General features: G+C 33.1%; 1 protein-coding gene across 5 annotated transcripts in view; it reads left to right on the forward strand.

Annotated features, from left to right (window-relative positions):
- The window catches only part of IRSp53 (Insulin receptor substrate 53 kDa), a 155,754-nt gene that overhangs the window by 114,737 nt on the left and 20,519 nt on the right, over positions 1–20,498 (forward strand). For 4 of the 5 annotated variants that reach the window (XM_053751167.1, XM_053751169.1, XM_053751170.1 and 1 more), the window contains one exon: positions 5,142–5,396. In XM_053751167.1, coding sequence (XP_053607142.1) covers positions 5,352–5,396 — 45 coding nt within the window. In that variant the 5' untranslated portion in view covers positions 5,142–5,351. Of the gene's footprint in view, positions 1–4,912; positions 5,027–5,141; positions 5,397–20,498 lie in introns of those variants that run through there. The other variant, XM_053751166.1, reaches the window with a different exon arrangement.

The raw sequence follows: 20,498 nt of genomic DNA on the forward strand, positions 1-20,498 counted from the left end.
ATTTCTTGGCAATAAACGTTGTTCCATTTTACTCTACTTTCGTAATTGGCAAATTTTTATGATGTGCTTATATAAGTTTTAAATATCTAATAACGTATTTTTTCACGCAATTCACTCTGACAAAAGCGGCAATAAGAGAGTATCAAGAGTATGAATATTTTTGTATCAAGTTCAAGAAAATTGGCGGAATTAGATCCTTCCCGTCGATAGCAACTATAAACAGTTACTTGAGATCCTCGTCGGTAGCCTGAGGCCTATATATCACTTAAAACGACGGGCGCATAAATCTATGTGGGGTGTCTACTCGTTATTTGTAGTCGCCACGTGAAACGTGGTTTCGGGTGAATATTAACGATATCGGCAATTTTCCGCCAGATTAGTCGCGTCGCAATTTTTCGCCAATTGAGCAATCGCATCGGGGCGAGCGGTATTAACTGCGGCGGTAAAAAAAACGTTTGTTGACACCCCATACTGCCGTCGTTCATGTCATATGGCAAAGAAACGTAACCGATTTTTTTTTTATTGAGTCACATACATATTCGGATTTCTTTACTGATTCTATATGTACATTATTGTACATATTCAGAATAAGAATATGTACGTTATTGTACATACCACTAGTCTTTTCTAGGATGGAGTTTTTATAGGATTTTTATTATAGGGCGGAACTACAAGAATTTTTTTGGCACACACATACACACAATGTATTAATGGCATACACAGAAACAGTTGTTGTTAGCTATCTAGTCTTGAAATATTACTCTTGTTTTACAAGTAACCTGTAAAATGTACTCCAAACAAATAGTAAATTCTCTAAATTCTCATTTTATGTAGAAAATATGTTCTCTATTGTAAGATATTTATCATAATCGCATTACCTCTAGCGCGCCATACGCGGCGTCACGCTTCTATCTAAATTTCCAATACAGGATTATAGCTTACATCTCTGTATAAAACGTGCATTATAAATAATCTATTCCATAGAAAAGGTTGACGAAATATTATTAGACAAGAACGTTTTTTCCCTTTATCGATCATCATTGTATTTTTATAAATAAACAATCTTCAATCATGCGGTATCTTTTTCTACATTGTTTACTCTGACACACACAAAACAAATGGGATCAATATAAAACTTATTCGCCCTTGATGGAAAACGCAAAATATGAAAATAAATAAGTAATTTACAAAATATGTCAAACACTAACGTAATTAACTCTATTACTAAATATTGAGTAATACAAAAAATCGCGCAAGTATAATATGAGTAACTAAATTCTTTCTGTACAATAAGCTTACATACAACTTATATCTATACAACTCTTAAAAACTAGTCTTCCTCAGTTTCAAACTTACTAAGTAAGATTAAACGGCCCAGCTCCTAGAGGGGGCAAGAATTCCGAGTAGGTAACGTGCAAGGCAAAATATCCTTTATTTCTTTCAGATTCGTTTTAAAGGGGAGAAATTTCGTAAAAGTGGTTTGGGGTCCTCGGACATCGTTATGCTTTGTTGTCATAGCAATAAAAGCTTTGTTGAATCCACGTGGCGTACATAGGTAAAGGCTACAATGGAGCCTTCTTTTTATAAATATTTACTATATGTATATAATATTATATATAGAATTTTTAGAGCAGATATTAAATATTTGAATTTACAGGTCGTTTTATCTTCAACAATTTGGTTTCGCCGACATTAACTTTATATAATTTAAGTTTCATTTTATAGTTGGAACAATAAAAATTCCTAATATGAAGGATTCGATTTTGACTACTCCCACTACTAGAATAGGAATATTTATGAATATTTATTATTTACTTAATAAATTAAGTACTAAAAGACAGACAGACCCACCTTTCTTTCGGAACATAATTCATAAGACAACAACTTTTGACAACGTTCCTGATAAGGTAAATTCAATTAAGTTACATCATTAACCAGTTATGTAACCGTGATATATCATTTTACATACATAATAATTATAATGTTGACGTCCATCATCACTTCCGATGAAGCTAATAAAACACGGGAAGTGACAAGCCATATAAATGTGACTTTCTATTGAATCAGAGAAATTGTGATTATGCTTTATAACTGGCTGTCAGATGCACGCTTCAGGACTGCGTGCTGTGAAAATGCTTAATACAAACTTGTATGCAATGCGTTTTTGTTAAATCCTTGGTTACAACGTAGTTAGAGAATGTATATCAACTTGTGTGTGAAATGGAGAAAGCAATGGCAAAACACTTCACTGATAGTGCCACAAAAATTGTGTGTGTTTTATTCCGAGTAGCGTCCAGGTTGAGGAATAATACTATAAAGAAGTGTTAGTAAAAAACAAAAAATATTTCTTGTACTTGTTATTGACGTAATGATTATGTGCTTTAGACGAATATAATTTAAAATGTTAATATTCTAACATCATGTAGGTATACCTATTTCTTCAGTAGGTGCGTACATTTATAGTGATAGTTAACTGCTTTTACAATTATTGCTGCCCCAAGACCGTAATTGATAATTGAGAATGACTGACATCACTGCACGGAAACGCTCACTACGCGATATTTCCCAGGAGTGATTGGGAATCTCATTACCAATAAGTCCACATGTGCCCGTGACAGGTGAATGATTTCATACATTCACTCTTATCTGGACGATATTGCTTTTTCCGACGCTACGTAAGTACGGGTAATATTTCAAGTCGTATTAAATTACGAATTGTCGCGGTACCTTTTACATTTCGGAAAGTACAAAAGCGTCAATTCTAATGATAACTTGCCTGACTCGCTTCAGATATCAATAGAAAAACATCTATAACGAGAAGTTGGTTCGTTTTCTATTTTCCTTAACTTTCACACAGATCAGATTTCTTAGTACCTACTTTCCCTATAACAATAAAAGTCTTGACGCAGACAATGTATGAATATGCTTCGTCGCGTGCTGGCTGTACATTCTCCTTATGTTTAAGACGAGTCTTCAATGCTTATTCGATTTATCCAGTATTGCGCTAGACAAGAATATGAATATTCAGCTTTAGTGCAGTATTCACGATAACAAGGTTCGTCAGCAGAATAGCGCGGTCTGCGAATGTATGCACTGGCGGCGTTATATGCTTCTGTTATGTCGACGACGACTTTTGACTTGGCAAACGACAGGAAAATCTTTGCGAAAACTTATGACCCTTCAGTTATATTACAATCATGTTTTTCTACTAAATTATTAAGCGAAATCTATCTATCTATGAATTGAAGTTTATAATGAAGTTCGTAAGTGTGCTAAAAAGCAGTTTTATAATCATGTGTCAAATAAATTAACTTTAAAGCTTCTACTTAACAACCTACTCGTACCAATCGTATTACTGAAACAAAAGACAAACATTTCATTCTCACTTGAGTGCAAAGTATTTTAGAAGGTTCTGATGTTTGTCTACTAATACTTTTATCGAACTGTTAGATATCTCAACTGATTTCCACTGTAACTGGTACGAGACTGTTTGCTACTTATGAGGTTTCCAACTCCCAAATCCGGATCCAACAAGTTCAATCCGGGCTAAACAAGTTCCAACTGAAATAAGCAGCCGTCGCACACTTGTTTCCTTACGCCCGAGGGATCCGGAAAAAGAAAGAAAAGTGGCGGACAACTACGCTCATATGGATGCATATGCAAGGCAGGACGCCGCGCAAATCTCTTCTTCAAAATGAAGTTACGGATCCGCTCAGAAATTGTGTTTTATATTTTTCCTCGGCATGTGACGCACGAAAAATGTTCCGAGATAGTTCTTTTTTTGTACGGACGCAAGTGGCGGCGGGTGGTTCCGCCAAATCTGAGAATAAAATATCTTTCTCTTACTGTCGCGACCATCTGTGAAGTTAGGCCGAGGTTATAAATCTCCAAACTTCTTTCGAGAAAATTATGCATATTAGAGGCTTTCTGCGCATGCTAATAACTACATTTCGCTTCATTAATGTCAAGTCTCAAACGAATCACACTTAATTAGCATGTTTTAAATTTGCTTAAATATATCTTTGACGGACTATGTATAATATTACACCGACCGAATCCGAGTGCATATGATTCTTGCGTAATTATGCAAATAGTAGCATCTCTAGGCATGGGCTTGTCAGTCGAGACGAGTCTTCTAATTTAGAAAGTAAAAGCGGCCATTTTTGACGCTGCAGGCAAGTTATTTGTCAAAGGCCCTGAGTTCGGAGCCGGTGGGCGGCTTCGAAAATGAAAGTACGCAAATGTATTCCAGCCTATTATTACGTAACATTGTTAGAGTTATCTGGGTGTAGGTAACACCTGCCACGCAAAGTGTAGGCATGTCTATATTTATATATTGTAACTGTGGCATTGAAGTACTTCGTAACTGCTGAATAATGCATTTTGTCACGAACTTCACTCCACTACATTGTCCAGTCAAAACTCTTACTTTAGTAAATTGAATGGTGTATTTAAATGACTCTGCTCCCATTTTAATTGGGTAGTTTCACACGTTTTTGTTTTATTTTACTCATTATGAAATGTGATTTAAGTAATCCTTCTTAAAATAAGGAATAGTTAAATAAATTTAGGTAAAAGACAGAATTGCACGAATTGATGTGAAAATTAATCGCGCCCGCATTCCTTGCGGAATTAATAGGCGTTAAAATTGATGGCCCCATAATTTAAACCAGTTTTTTATTCTTTAAATTAAAGTTTACCGCTACGCCATTATTTACCCAGGAATTTGTGTAAACAAAAAACATTTCTCAACTGGTTATCTGCTGGAAGAACAGCTAAAGGTCACTATTATTGATGTCGTTGACCCAAAGTTATTTCGAAATGACCACACATATTCAAGCTAACGAAAACAAGTATAGGTATCTGGGTAACAGTAAGCACACAGCACTTTAGTCAACAACCATAGTGATCCTACCACTCCACGAGACGTGTTTCTTCATCGACACTCGTCAGATATTCAGTGGTAGGCTATGATTCCAACGGCACGCTTCGTTCCGAACGCACGCCTTCAACTGCCATTACTTAGGTACAGGTGTTCGCGCCGACGAAGCTTTAAATAGTTAAAAAAAGAAGTATTCTTTTTTTTGAAATCACTTCGATTTTTAAACATCAAATGTTAATTATTTTATCTTTTGTTTCAGATGTCTTCGAAAGTGAGTTTGTTTGCATAACCGACTTGAAAATCGGATTCAGAGCAAAGAACGACTGTCAGGTGGTGTACTGAAATGTGAATTTTGTGTTTAAAGTGATAAAATCGAACTTTGTTTGAGTGTAAATTTTGTTTATATCTCGATGAAGTTTCACGTGTAACTTGACGCTTATTGCAACTGCGTTTCGGAAAATCTCTAGCCATGGAGACGGAAGAGCTCACGAAACTCGTCGACGGGATATACAAGGTAAGGGATTTGTTTCATAAATATAATTTCTTTTCTTAGTTACTAGTAATTTTATCCCGCGATTGTTTGGAGTGATCAATCAAAGTTGAAAAGTCAAATGTCAAAACTTTCTACGGTTTTTACGGGTTGAAGTTTCGAATAAAACAACTGATGAATTAGTAAACTTTTAGTTTCTACGTTTTCGTTCGGGAATTTTATTCTATTGAGAATTAGTGTTCGACATTTTTCAGTAATATTGCAAATTGGTTAACTAGGTATACACTTTTAACATTATGAAGAATTTTCATTATTTTTCATTATTTTTATGGTGGCTTTAATACATTTTGCAGGTTTTTGTTTCATGTACTTTTTTCAAATTGGTACTGGGTGCGCAACTAAATAAGTATATAAATTATAATTCAATTACATTAATGCAATCCATGTCGAAATCTCTTTCACAATTTTTAAGAATGCGCACTAAAGCCACAATAGAGACATTATCGTAGATTATATAACAAGTTAAGTACTTCGTAAAGTTTATTACGAATTGATTTCTTATTTCAGAGTCCTATATCTTTGTGAAATACTTATAGTTATGTGCAACATGATAAATTAAGTTTATGATTAAAGAAATAGGTAAATGTTAACATGTGACAATTGGTTTAAGTAAGGTTCGCTTTGAGGAATACCTGGCCACAACATAATTAGTAATAATTAAACTAAGACCATAAAACAATTACAGACAATAAAAGCAACACCGAGTATGAAGTTTGCGCAATTCCGCATAGCTGGCAGCATATATCTCCAAAGCTAATTTATCTGCGTTCAATAAATAACATAAAAACATCGCCTTGTGCGACCTTGTCGCACGTAACAATGATTCAGGATATAATCTGGCTGTCATGGCGCAGTATTACCCGGGTTTATTCTGACACATAATAAATTCATGCGCGTCGGACTATATGCACGTAATTTCGATAAATATATAAACAAAACGTTTCCGTTTCGATTGAAATATCTTGAGATAAAAAGACGAAATGTATAGACAAAGTTTTATTGTTATACCTAATTAACTTTATGCACCAAAAATATACATTTTTATAATTAGGCTTTTACCTGTAAAACTTTTTAATTATACAAATCAACTGTAGTCATCAGTATGTAAAGGCGGGTTACAAATTATAAAAATAAATCAAACCCTTGGGATGCCAAGTAGTCGACTCTCAATCCCATTGTAACCACCTTTATATATTATTATACTTAATTTATAAATAGAAAAGTAAGATTTTTTAAATTGGTTTGTGTGTTACCAAAGTCACGTTTGACTTGTACAAATTATCAAAATTTTCTTTTCCAAAAATAGGACTTTTATAAAAATAAAATACTGACCGGTGGAAAATTCACGCAGGTGAAGCCACGGGCCAAAGCTAGTTATACAATAAAAGTTATTTGTTTAAATTAAAGGCAAGTACCGACAAGGTGAAATTCCAATAGGGCATATACACCTGCCTCTTAAATGTGAAGGTTAAGCGGTCAGCGCGGCTTCGATGGCATCTGAGATCTCGATTTCTCTAACATTATCGAATAAATATGGATATTTATCGCATTCCTTAAAGGGAATTTCGAATTCCCGTTTAATGTCACTTGGACAAGTTTCGGCAAGATATAATTATGTATTCTGTGTTTTCGGTGAAACTTTTAATGAAAGATGTTGTTAAAGTAGGTATCTTTACATATGTTTAGCAAACGAGTTATTATTAGTATTGTTTTTTTATAAAACTGTAATACAGTTATTATCCAAAAGCCAAATACACATGGCATAGCTCTGGGTTCAATTGTCTTAACATTAAATGTATCTCCAATAGATTTCGAATACAGCTTTTGAAATAAGTTGATATAGTTTTGATTTGCTTTGGACTTGTTTATTTTATAAAAACATATTATTATATTATTAAAAATTGCTTATTCGCGAAAACTTACAAATCTTTCGAAATCCGCAACGTGGTAACGAATATTTGGAATACCGTGAGATCGTTGCACTTGTATTGAAACCGATACAAGTTTATCAATTTGTCCACTAAACTTCTATTACTTAGTACATTTTGAATACGAAATGGTGGTCCCAAGAATCCGTTTTCATAATTGCATGTTTTAAAAAATATGGAGTATTCTATTTATATTATGACTCTTCATAATCCTATTTTATGCATTCGTATTTATATTTTTTTCGTTTTAAGAAGGTAACAAAAATTCACCAATTGAACATTATATCTTTTGCCGTTCGAATACCAGCAAGCAATGGACTCCTTACGAAAGATCCGGGTTCATGCATAATTTATTTGTCATAATAATGGCCACATACCGACACATTAGCTGGTGCGCGTGAAAAGTGGGTGTTCCCAAAATACGACCTTCGCGTTTTGTTTTTTCTATTGACCGTAAAATGTCGATTTTACGCTGGAAGTTTTGAAAGCAATAGAAACTTCGTACAAGAAAATTAATTTTGTAATTTCGTCATAAACTTGTTGATAGTGGTTCTCGCATCGTAATTTAAACGTAAGACGGATTGGGAAAAAAATACAGTTTAAGAAAACAGATCAAACGGGTAAGTAGACCGATCGTTCCGGAGGGAAATATACGTTATATTTATAAGACAGTAAATAATAAATTCATATTCCCAGCAGTGGGAAAAAGAGGGCTGTCAATAATGATGATCATGAAATAATGAATAAAAAAATATCTTTATTTTTATTTAAAAGTGTAGACAATTACTTATATTGACAAAAAAACAAATACACGTGTCCTATTTATAAAAGGGAAAAGAAGTAGAAAACATAATTATATTAAACTCTTGTCATAAAATGCCTATAAGTCTAAAAAAAGTTTAGGTTAACTTTCAATCTACATGTAAACTTAATTTTTCGCGTCGTAAATAGTCACGAATTCAAAATGTTTAGTCAGATGACGCAAGTGAGGCTCAATTAAATGAAAACATAGTAAAAGATAATATTGGAACTAAAATAAAAAAAATACGTACATATTTATAACCATTATAACACCATGGTTCTTTATTAGTTAGATAAATGAACAGCATTTTCTTCTTACCTTACACAAAATTTATGAAATATCGACGGTCTGTATAATATACAAAGTACTGAAAATACCTAAGAGATTAATTAAGTATCCCGACGTAAATCAGTTTAAAATATTATTATTGTTGCTGTAAAGCAGAAAAACCTTTTAGTCGTATTTATAATCCCGGTTTCCTGGGATCTTTACGAGGATTTATTTTCATCTTAGCGGTTCATTGCGCGGTGTGCTATCGCACACAAATAAGTATTTTCACTTTTAGTTTCTTCTGTATTATTATTATAATATGTGATCAAAATTTTATTTATAAAAAAACCCACTCCACTGCTTCTGGTTCTTTATATTCACTGTTAGTATATTTAATTGTCAACAAAATCAAGTTGGTAGAGTTCATTAATAAGATATTTTAAGACTTTCATACAATGGCGGTCACAAAATTGTAACATATCAAATTTCAATTTGAAAATACAAAACAGAAGTAACGTATAAATTCAAGTGACCAACAAGACATAGACTAAAGTAGGAATGTAGAAACGGAACGCAGGTATCCGGGTTCATTTGGTAATTTGAATGCTGCATGTGACGGCAGGCAGTAGTGCTTTTCAGTTAAATACCAGCGCCTACAACTTTTGTTTTATTTTTAATACAATAAGGTTTTGACGTTTCAATAATACTTATTAGAAATTCCATTTATATTTCTACATTCAGACTATAAAGGGTAGATTATGAAAGTAATTACCTTTTATAAAATTAATTTTTAAAAAACCAACTTATAATTTTTCGTCATACATTATTAAGATGCAGAAAACCATTCTTAGACATTCTTCAAATACAAAACCCATAAACTTTTAGACGACCGAAGTAAAGTATGATAAGTACGTGAGGGCCATAAATAAAACACTTTTTACTTCCTCGTCACCCAAATGGGACGTGAGGACGAAATTGGGAGTAGCTAAAGGGACAATTACCGTCCAGCCAATCTTAGGTCTTCTGCTCACTGTGATAAAAAGATCTCATTGAGATGCCGAGTAAGAAGTAATTTATTATGATGAAGAATTTATTCAAATAATTCTCATGACCTTATACTTTGAATCAGTATCTTTTCAGTCACGCAAACCATTTTTCTTAAGAAAGTGTTGGAAGGTTTAATAGGTAAAGAAAGTAAGTATTAATGTACGGTAAAATTCATCAGTGGAGATATTATAGGAAATATTCAGTAAATTTTGCTATACAATATTCCGTGACAATCATATCAGTACCTTAGTGTCGTGCATGAAACACACGGAGAAAACGTTTCAATTATTCTATTTTCTAAATTGGATCACTTGCCAAGTAAGTTGGAATGATTAATTAAAAATTAGTAGCTTCTTTTGGCTCAAGTTCCAGAAATCCTTACAGGGTTCTCTCATTTCCATTAAGCCGTAGTTAAGAGTAACGGTACATTGACTTTGCAATTATTAGTATCTAATCTACTTCCAGTAATTAGCACATGGCGCTTAAGAATAATTAGAAACACTAAATGAATATGATTTAGCCAGTAGTTAAAAATATCTCCTCGAACACTTATGATTATAGTTTTTAAACTCAAATTCTAAGTTCTTCATACAACCACGGTCGTTTTTCATTATACTTTTGTTTAAATAGCCATTCTATTGGACAATGTGTAACGTTAACTATGTTTAGGATAGCAAGTGTTTGTAATAACTATTTATTATATGAAAAACACACAATTAATTAAAATTAATACAAGAACTACCAATAAGTACAAGTACTAGAAAGATACATGTACAAAGGCGGACTTATCCCACGTAGGGATTCAAGTTAAAAATAAGAAGTATTTAGCAATATACTTTATTTATTCAAAGCGGCGTACGTATTCATTACACACATTGATCATCACAGCCAAAAAGTCAAGGGCTCAAATGTCTTCAAGAAGCGGCACATTTGTCTCCGTTGCGATATCGCGCGTCGCACCGTATCTCACCCACCACTATATGAGGACCGTACTCGGCGTCCTAGGTGAACGATATCATTGTCTAAATATGTTTCTCTCGGCATTTCTTCTCAACAATGGTTGTTACGAAATGCCAGAAGTTCATAGGTTTTTGAAAAACACTATGTTAAAATGTGAATTGAAAAAGTGCTTGTGAAGGCCTAATTTACAAAGGCAGCGCGACACAGCGTGATGTGTTTATATCAAACTATATGTATTAACGTTATAATAAAAACATAATAAGTAAAACCTAAAACTTCCGTAGGAATCACATTACCTATTGTAAGGATATTATGGCCTGTTTTGGCGCTGTTATCTCTCATACACAAATAGCATCGCATTGTGCCGTGTGTGCAGCGTTCCACATGAGCTAGGACGCCGGGTCTGGGTTAAATGGTTGAATATAACACTGTTTCCTCCGTAGAATGAGATTGCCTCGCGACATTAAACCGGCCTAATGTAAATTTGCGTCGTTATTCTATGACTGTTTGTTTGGATGCGTGTAGGGGTGTACTAGAAAACAAAACAAATATATATATATATATATATATATATATATATATATATATATATATATAAATATATATAAATAGATACAAATAACAACAACATCTTATGGGAAAGGTATGGATAAAATTTAGATTAGTTTTACTTATAACTGTAACTTTCGCGTTGAAAATTAAATTGATAAGTTTCTTAATCAAAATCAGGGCCTAAAACTAATTTGTCTCAATACAGCGACCATAAATATTGCTTACGAACGCTATAATGCTATAATTTTCTAATGTAATATGTTCATATCACATTATTCGGCATAAGTATAATTAAATCACGTATACCTTTGTTACTTTCTCAGCACTTTCATACATAACATTGCATTAAGCTGGCGTGACTCATCGTGACTGGATTGTTTTTGTCATCCATCAATTTTCAATACATACTTACTTAGTATTATTTATATTATTCATTAAAATTAGAAAACGTTCCATTGCATTCATAGTTCCATTCTGTTTCTTTCATAACTACATAGGTATAACTTGAAATTGCTAGTTCTAACTTGTTCTATCAATACTCTATTTGTGAGAATAGAAAGTTTAGTTGTTAAAGTAATAAGTTTTGTCAATTAAAGTAATAGTTATATTAATTTGTATAACAATGTATCACAAAAAATGCTTTTAAAATACAAAGTCCTTTGCAGCATCTGTCTGTCTATCGCGATAATCCCAAAAACTTTTCCATGGATTTTCATGCGGCTTTTACTAATAGATAATGTGATTCCTGAGCAAGGTTTTTAAGTATAATTAATTATGTTTTTATCTGAGCGAAGTTGGGACCTAATGATTAAAGTATGCGACATTTATCAGAAAGTTAAAATAGCAAAAGCAGAAACGGTACCTAGACGGCATTAACTTCCAAGAGCGAATGCGATGTGTAGACGTGAACAGTTGCCATTTATTTTGTCCAACATGCACACGCCTCCAAGGAGAGCCCTGGTCTCCGCTATTTGAATAAGAATAGCCAAGAAGAGCGACCTGGGGGACTTTAACACTGAATCTCAGTTTGCCGTGCACTGTACACGTACAGACAACTGCATGTTAAGCAACGTTGCAAGCACTTATGTCGTGGGTATAGTGGCGAATTCGCAATCTCAGTATCGGTGGGTTGATGAGCTGATTGTACGTAATGATTTTGTCTTTATTCTGGCTCAGGTCAAATGGTATCTTCTGTTGTATTTTAAGTATTTTCCAATTGTCGGCAGCGTCTCATTGCGAAAAGACTCGATGGTGAAAAGTCAATGCAACCCTAAGGTTAAACATATATTATTATGTTTAGGTACAGGAACTTGATATTATCAATGAAATATTTGTACATCGTAGTGTCCATAGTATCACGACACCAAACCTGTATGTTTTGTTTACCAATTGTATTAATTGAGACCTTGTTATAAAGAAAGTTAAAAGCAGATATTTATTTTTTGTAATTTTATTTCACTATTTTCTGTAAATAAAGTTAGAATAGGTATACTAAATATTTTATATAATTATATTATTATATAAGTAGGTTTTATTTACTGGCCATTAGTATTTTTCCCATTGTCTTTTTGACAATTACGTTTCTTGTGTAATAAATAGCCATTGGATATCTTATAAATAATAATCGATTACATAACACATAATTGTTAAGAATGGTATACTCTGCATCAATGTGTTTGCTAACCCACTGAATTCGATACTCTTTAACACGCAACAAGGCAATCAACTAAATGTATTGTAAATTGCTTGTAGTAAACGCGAAACCTTTTTCGTAATTCGTGAAACGTGTGATAGTTTTAATCTATATTAAATGGTAGTGTTTATCCGCGACTTCGTTTGCGTAAACTAATCAAGCGAGAATAGTCCTTTTAATTGAGAAAAATATAAGTATTTTTCTCAATGAAAAGGTTTCGCAATCTGATGTATGGTGATGTATGGTAATCTCTATGTCCTGCCCCATACATCTTGATATTAAGATTCTAAATTATAAATATTTGATTTAGCTGCAAATAAGCCGCAATTTCAGTCGTATAATTCAGTTTTTTTGTTCAAATATGCATTATTATTCATGTATAACATGTTGATTCCCCATAGAGCTTTATGAGATTTTTATGTCATTTTTACGAAGAACGGGAACATAAAGCTATCAATATAAAAGTTAATCATAAAACGCACAACGTATGTTAGGGAGAAAATATAAATAAAATTTGTCTTTCAGTCCGCATATATTTAGTTTACGCGTATTCTTGCAAATACAATTTTACCAAGGAAATTGCGTCTCGGTAGAACCCGTACAAAATGGAGATGTGTTATTAAATCTGGATGACAGTTATTAGGACTCTGTGGAGTGCCTCTTTCTGAATCGCGACAAAAAGAATTTGTGCGAAATGAGATATTTGCTAAGAATATTAAATTGAAAATTTGGATATTGTGTATTTCGGTAGCAACGAGTAATGTCAATTATACTTTTGAGATTACGGAAAAATAAAAAATTGCTCTTCTAATTATAGTCGAATAATGAAACGGATATCATCAAATACCAATTTGCACGTTTTCCGAATTCGATTTAAGTATAATCTTAAAGTTGAATTAGAAAAAAACTGTGCATCGCCGTGTCGTGCATTATAAAACCGACTGGACTGGCATTCCATTTATTACTGAGGGATAATAAATTTAAAAATTTATAGGTTACTTAAATATTCGTATTACCTAATAGGTCCACTATACGAGCACTCATCGAATAATCCAATATGGCCAGAAGCCAGTTGGGTCGATGACACAGCTTGGAATGCGATTGGCACCATCCCAACAGTGGACATGAAAGGAAACTTATGACCCACATTAAGTTGGCGATCACCGCTCGATGACTATGATAGATTTCCGCACTTAGCATAAGCAATGGACCACAGTAATAAACAGATAAATAATAATATTCCAAAAGTAGCTGTTTTTTACTCAAATATCAATGTTATATTTTTGAGATTAATTTTTAATCCCGAAATTGTACATTATTTATTACCATAATAAAGATTTAACCAATTCATGATAAAGTGACAATAATCCGAAAATGCCCAAGAACAATCAAATTTGAAAAAAAATTGGAAATAAAATTTGAAAGATGTAAAGGCAAAGGAATGATATCAAGCAGTTGGCTGATGCCGGATCAGTAGCAATTCTTCCAGAGATTAAATAAGAAAGAAATACGCCCAAGGGTTGCCGTAAATGAAAATTTATTTTATAAACGCCGCCCGATCTCTAGCGTTCTTTTGTGGCACAACAATAAACTCGTGTTCTTAGCTTATTCGATATTTTAAAATCAGAAATTTATTTTTTGCAGTTTCAATTCTGATGGAGTAATCTTAGGGAGTAATTGTATCTACTAATTTCAAGAAAATGCTATAAGACATTTGTAGGCTTCTTAAATAAAATAAATAGGCTATAATATTAAATCTGACATTTACTTAAAAAGCTACCGCAGTATCAAGTGGTTTCAATATGGAATAAATTGTGTACCTACTGTTGATTTCGATATACATAATTTATTTATGAGAAAATAAATAACAAGTAAACGACTCGCGCTTGACCTATTTTTATCAGTAACCAAACCACCACGAAAACAAACGTAAATTTCGTTTTCCAATCCGCTTAACTTACGACTTCGCGCTTTTTAATCTTGTTAAAAATTTCGCTGACATCATACATTTTTAATTGTAAGAATTTGGTTTTTGTGATCGTGTCTTTTGCTAATTTTATTTCTTTTCGCTGTTGTTCTATTATGTCACAGTCACTATGCCTATAAAATAATGTACTACATATATTATGCAAGTGAAACATACCTACTTAGTGACAAACTAAATGAAACAAGTTAATCTAAATAAAAATATTCAGTCATTTTAGCTTCTCCAGCCAAAATCTAGAAACAAATAGAAATCAAAGCATCAGCAACCAACACGGATCAAACAAAAACGATCAACTTAATTAGGCTTCCCTTTGAGAGTACACATGCCGCCAGGACAATGTAATTATGTCAGTATGTGCTTAGGGTGACGACTGCTTTCGAGCAACTGAGACGCGCGACTCGCTCGTTTTCATATCTGCACAAATTACATTAATGCTTATTGCTCTGAGCCGAGAGAGATGTTAAAACTTCTACATTGATAATGATTCCCTATATTTTTATTACATTGTAATTTTCCCATGAAATAAAGATCACCGCCCAAAATAGAGATATACATATAGAGATCATACGCGGCAGAGGACTTTGTTTTATAATATGTGAGGATGATGCCGATTGATCCAACGTCCCGCGTTTCGCCCGTGTCCGCTCAGCGATCTGTCGCTAACGTGGCATATCTGTATAATTGTATTACTCAACTTTCCCTTCCCGACGTCTCAGTACCGTTGATTGTCGTTTATGTAATTGCCTACGCTCTGTAACATCACGGTCTGTGCCTCATCTCGAACAGAAATTAGCTAATACGCGGAATATTTTCTTAATTACAAGCCATGACACAAAACAGAAACTTGTGTCAGACATTTGTATTTCTTGTTTGAAGGCAAACAAAACAGGAGCAGTCATCTTGTTACAATATTTGTTTACGGATACGCCTTAATGATCTCTTCAGCGAATGAGTAAGCAATGTTTACAATTAAAACGACGGGTAACATGATACGTTATTGTACCCTATCGACGACAATGTTTTCTTAAGCATTTAGTACTTACAGAGCGAAAAACTTATTTCTAAGTAAATAATTTAAAAAAAATCCAAATTTTTTGACGCATCTGAGACCTGTACGATTTCGATAACTACTATGTTAAAATGGTTATAATGTTCATCTGCGTTTGTCGCCAAAAAGCTAGATAAACTTTATTCTATGTCAGGTTACAGGATAACCGCGCGTGGCTTCACTAACGTGGAATTTAATATTTTAAAATTATTAATATTAACCTTATACTGTCATGGAATGGAAAAGAGTATTGTTAATTTACAATCTCGTGTTGCATTTGAACAAAGGTTAGAACCTATCGACTTGGCAACAGAGCTACACGATACCTAATTTAGTTGTTAAGTAGGCTTTATTGAAATTTGGACAGGGCAAGTAACGGGACGGGACATTAACTCTGGGCACGTACTCTTTACAACCTGTCGTGTAAATATTTATCCACATCGGATTTACGTGTTAACCGCCCGGAATTGTAATCGGCTTTGATTGTGCACCATTCTGAGTGTAATGATTCTGGATGGAGTTTATTAAACAATTCGATGATCTGTTGTTGTTTAATGTTACTTGATTTCCGGACTTATTTTTATTCAAATTTTTAAAGTCTGGACAAACTCATGTTGACACTTTATTGAAACGCTTTAAAGATACCTGGGGGCTTACCATCATCAATGCGATCCAGTTCAGGATCTGCATCGCTAATTCGTACCATCAAGTTGTACATCATAACGATCCATTATGGGTAGTCACCAAAACCGTCGTTTCGATTTCATTCACTTATTTTGCATACAATTCGGTACCATGATGTGCATTGAGAACGTAAACTGGATAGCGTATCTGTCAAAATTCGCGATTCAAAAAAAGTTACTATTTCTGATTGATTACCACGAAAGAAGTCCCACAGACGTGGCGCTACTGTCGCTGAAAACAATGACGTTGTCTATCTGTTATTGATAGTTATAGTTTTGCCACCGAAACTTCATCGTGGTACGGTTTTTATGTTCCGAAGTTTGTGTTTAGTGCTATGATTATGATCGACAAATTTGTTAGTCTAGACTATATTACATTTATTGTAATTGAAATATTTATTTTATTGTGTTTTGTATTTACTTTAATCATGTAACTAACACAAAGATAATAATATACATTTTAATTTTAAGTAACAAAATGGTAAGAATTTGATATCGGGACGCAACTCTTGAAAAGAGGTAAAATATATAGAGATCGTATAGCCTTATCTCTTTCTTACATTTGGCTGCTGTCACTGGGGTTTACCACCACTTGAGACACTTCCCTGTGGATTGATAGATAATATCATGAGTATATCATTTGTTTTTGTATCTAACTCAAAAAGATAATAAATAAATGATTATAATTTCGAGTCCAATTTCATAGATGTTTTTGAATGCAATATTTTCTTATTGCAATCAGCAGCAGTTTTCCTAAAAAGCAGACTTACTTAAGGTATATTTTTCGAATTTGAAAGAAACGTATTAAACATTCATGTTATGTAAACAAACAGAATACATTTATCGTAAATATGATTACCAGACCTCACGGCATAATCAGGAGAAAATGGCATCTATATAAGGAAAAATAGCAAGGAGCTTAACCTTTGATCTAAAAGAGCCTGTACTGTCACGTTAAATGTGTATGTACATAATGTAAATGTAAATATAGTAGTATACACATAAAGTGGCATAATCCCAACTAATAATTTAAATTAACTTTATTCTTCAAGCGTTATACACTAAACCAATCTTCTTGAAATTTCGCATATATATACAATAGTGTGAAATCAACAGACGTAGCTGCGTGTAAAATGTATTTTAATAAACAATCTGTTCGTACAACATGTTACATATAACAAATATGTATAAAAATACGGCGATATTTATGTACTATCTTGTAATAAAACATGGATTTAGAAAGATCTCTGTAATAAAACGAGAGAATGGTTTTCACTGAAACATGACCACAGAGAGGGCAAATATACTGGATATATTTGCCAATTCAATTTACAACTTTTAGTTATTCTTCTTCATTTTGAGTGTGTCAGTTGCTCACACCGGTGTCAGACTTTATCCTTTTTATTAGGAAGATGACAAAAATAATTTATACCGTGTGCTGATTGCAACAAGCAAATCGTCCTTGTCGAATAAATTAGACGAAAATGCAAAACAATTTAAATCAGTCAGTACAAAATTGTAGTAAGCATAAAAATAACAATTAGATGCCAATGTACGTACAAATACAACCAGCATGTAAAGTGCAATAAACTTTTCTTAATCTATTATTCCATACTAAAATTATAAACAGAAAAGATTTGTATTTCAGTTGTTTTTTTTTTTTGAAATTAATTAACTCAAAAACTTCAGAACCGATTTTGATGAAATTTGGCACAGAAGGCAGATGAAACGTGGCTACTATTTTATTTATTTGGCACAACAATAACATAAACATGTATCATTGTTATTGTGGTTTTATTCGAGCGAATCGGTGACGGGCCGCTAGTTCATACGCGACATAGTATTTTACCTATGTTTGGTGTACAGATTATACAATATATTTCTAGTAATTCGGTGGGTTCGACTTATTTTGAAGAAAAATACCGATTTACCTTGGTTCATTAGCAGACGTAAGTTTAAATATATAAAGTTTCAAAGCGTATACTGATAGTGGTCTACCTCAATATTGTTATTACATGCATATTATTTACGTACAAACAGCGTTCAATTTATATTTGTAACAAGTTTAATTTCGCTGCTAAATCCTTCACAAATTGTTGTTGAACAACTTGATTATTGGAATCTCAACCTAATTATTTCGTCAGTAAAGCAGAAGTTATTACGACAATAATTACATGATGTTAAATTTCATTTTCGGAACTGAACAGTTCATTAGCAAGAGAATTGCTTTAATAATGTTATCTCAACAATACAATGTTGTTTATTGGTTGTACATGAACGCCGCGCAAAAGTCATTAGTGCAATAAGTTCTTTTATGTGTAGATTCGCGTGCGCTTTCCCCAAAGGGGTAGAATTGCAACTTGTCATTCAAAATAAGTAGACATTTAAATTATAAAAACCTCACTTATAAATTAAACGAAGTAAATGAGATTGTGACGACAGAGAAACATTTTTTATTTGATGGATGTTTCGCTTATAATTTTATTTATTCATTTTAATGTAGTTTTTCGTTTTTAAGTACTTAAAATACTTATTTCTTTGGAGAATTCATGAAATATCACTATGACTTATTTTGTCTTTGTTTCACTACAGCAAAAGCGACAAGTCTCTCACTAAGTACGAAAATGATAACTTGCACTCTGCAAACAGCATCTCAACTTGTCTCGAGATATGTGCGATTCATCTCCTCGGCTCCTAAATAGAGTATTTCACTTGCAACTTAAACCTTTACTTAAAATGGACGAGCTGGCTGTGTTCTGTGGCTTTGTCGCTCAAGGTAGATATTATTCGAATCTAAACAGGGCAGAGGGTAGAGATTACTGGTGTTTTATGAGTAGATCTGTAAACTAATAATATGTTTCTTAACAATACCTTATTTTTACGGTTCGGTAGCTCAATATAAAAAAGGAACCCCCTAAAGGATCACTTTGTGTATGACATTGTGCATAAAAGTTATCTTGATATTTCCAAATCCCAGTTGACTGTTTTCATTTGTTATATTTTTCATTTCATTATAAATTAGATTTGGAGGAGAACACTGAATATGTTTAACAAATTTTCAGAATGATCAGATTTTGCCTTGGACGGAGACGGGCGAAGCCGTGGGACACGTCATCTACAAAATTGGATTATGAAGCTTTCACTTTGTACATACATAATGAGACAATCTAGAACACTTTTATCTTCTCAAAAACCTTGTTGCAAATTCCGATAATCTTAATTTACAACCTACGTTATCTATGATCGCAGAAATCACGAGCCATGTCGTCATTTAGTCTTCCTATTAATAGTCTACCGCATTCCAGCAACGAGTCTGATGATAGTTCAGGTCCGTGCAAGTTTTTGATATCTGGCAGATTAGTTCCCGTTACCGAAGGGCGTCGTTAGATAGTTGTTGGAGTATCTAGAGGTGTATAAAATACTGGCGTTCCTGACAAACATGCTGTGATAAATTAAATAGTTGGGAAACTTTCTGTAAATTAAAATTGAAAATTTCAGACAATTTAAGTGTCCATGTAAGTTATTTATAATAATGTTAGTGAAACAATTAAATTAAATTAAATTAAATAATAACAAATTCATCATAAGTAATTAATTAAAGCTATAGTCGCATCACAAAAGGAACGACGATATGATAAAATATCAGCGATCAAACAGTTTATTGATATCGATAAAGTATTATAAATTTAGGTAAGAACAAAAAAAAATAAAAAGGCATTTTTTATTTCACTACATCTGTCCCTCTTTCTGTGTGACTGTAATAAAATATTGAAACTTTATCTGTTTCACCTAAATCCTGAAAAGTATCACAGTACATTTTTAAAAATCGCACCTGTTTATATTTCAATATATATATATTGTACTACAACTACTGCTGAATATTTTCTACTCAGCATGCGGTTTATAATGAAACGACCGCGGGAAATTTTGTTGAGGTATTTTGTAATGTGCGTTTGCGGCGGCTCTACTGAAGCGGCGCTCCGTAAATATTCAATTCCAAATATTAGTTGCTCTGGTTAGCAATTCATGTTTATATATTACAATAAAGCTATTTAAACTTGTGATGTGATTTGACTACACTTATTTACGATGGCTG

This window comes from Plodia interpunctella, chromosome 11, assembly GCF_027563975.2.
Source record: "Plodia interpunctella isolate USDA-ARS_2022_Savannah chromosome 11, ilPloInte3.2, whole genome shotgun sequence".
NCBI classification, from domain to species: Eukaryota; Metazoa; Arthropoda; class Insecta; order Lepidoptera; family Pyralidae; genus Plodia; species Plodia interpunctella.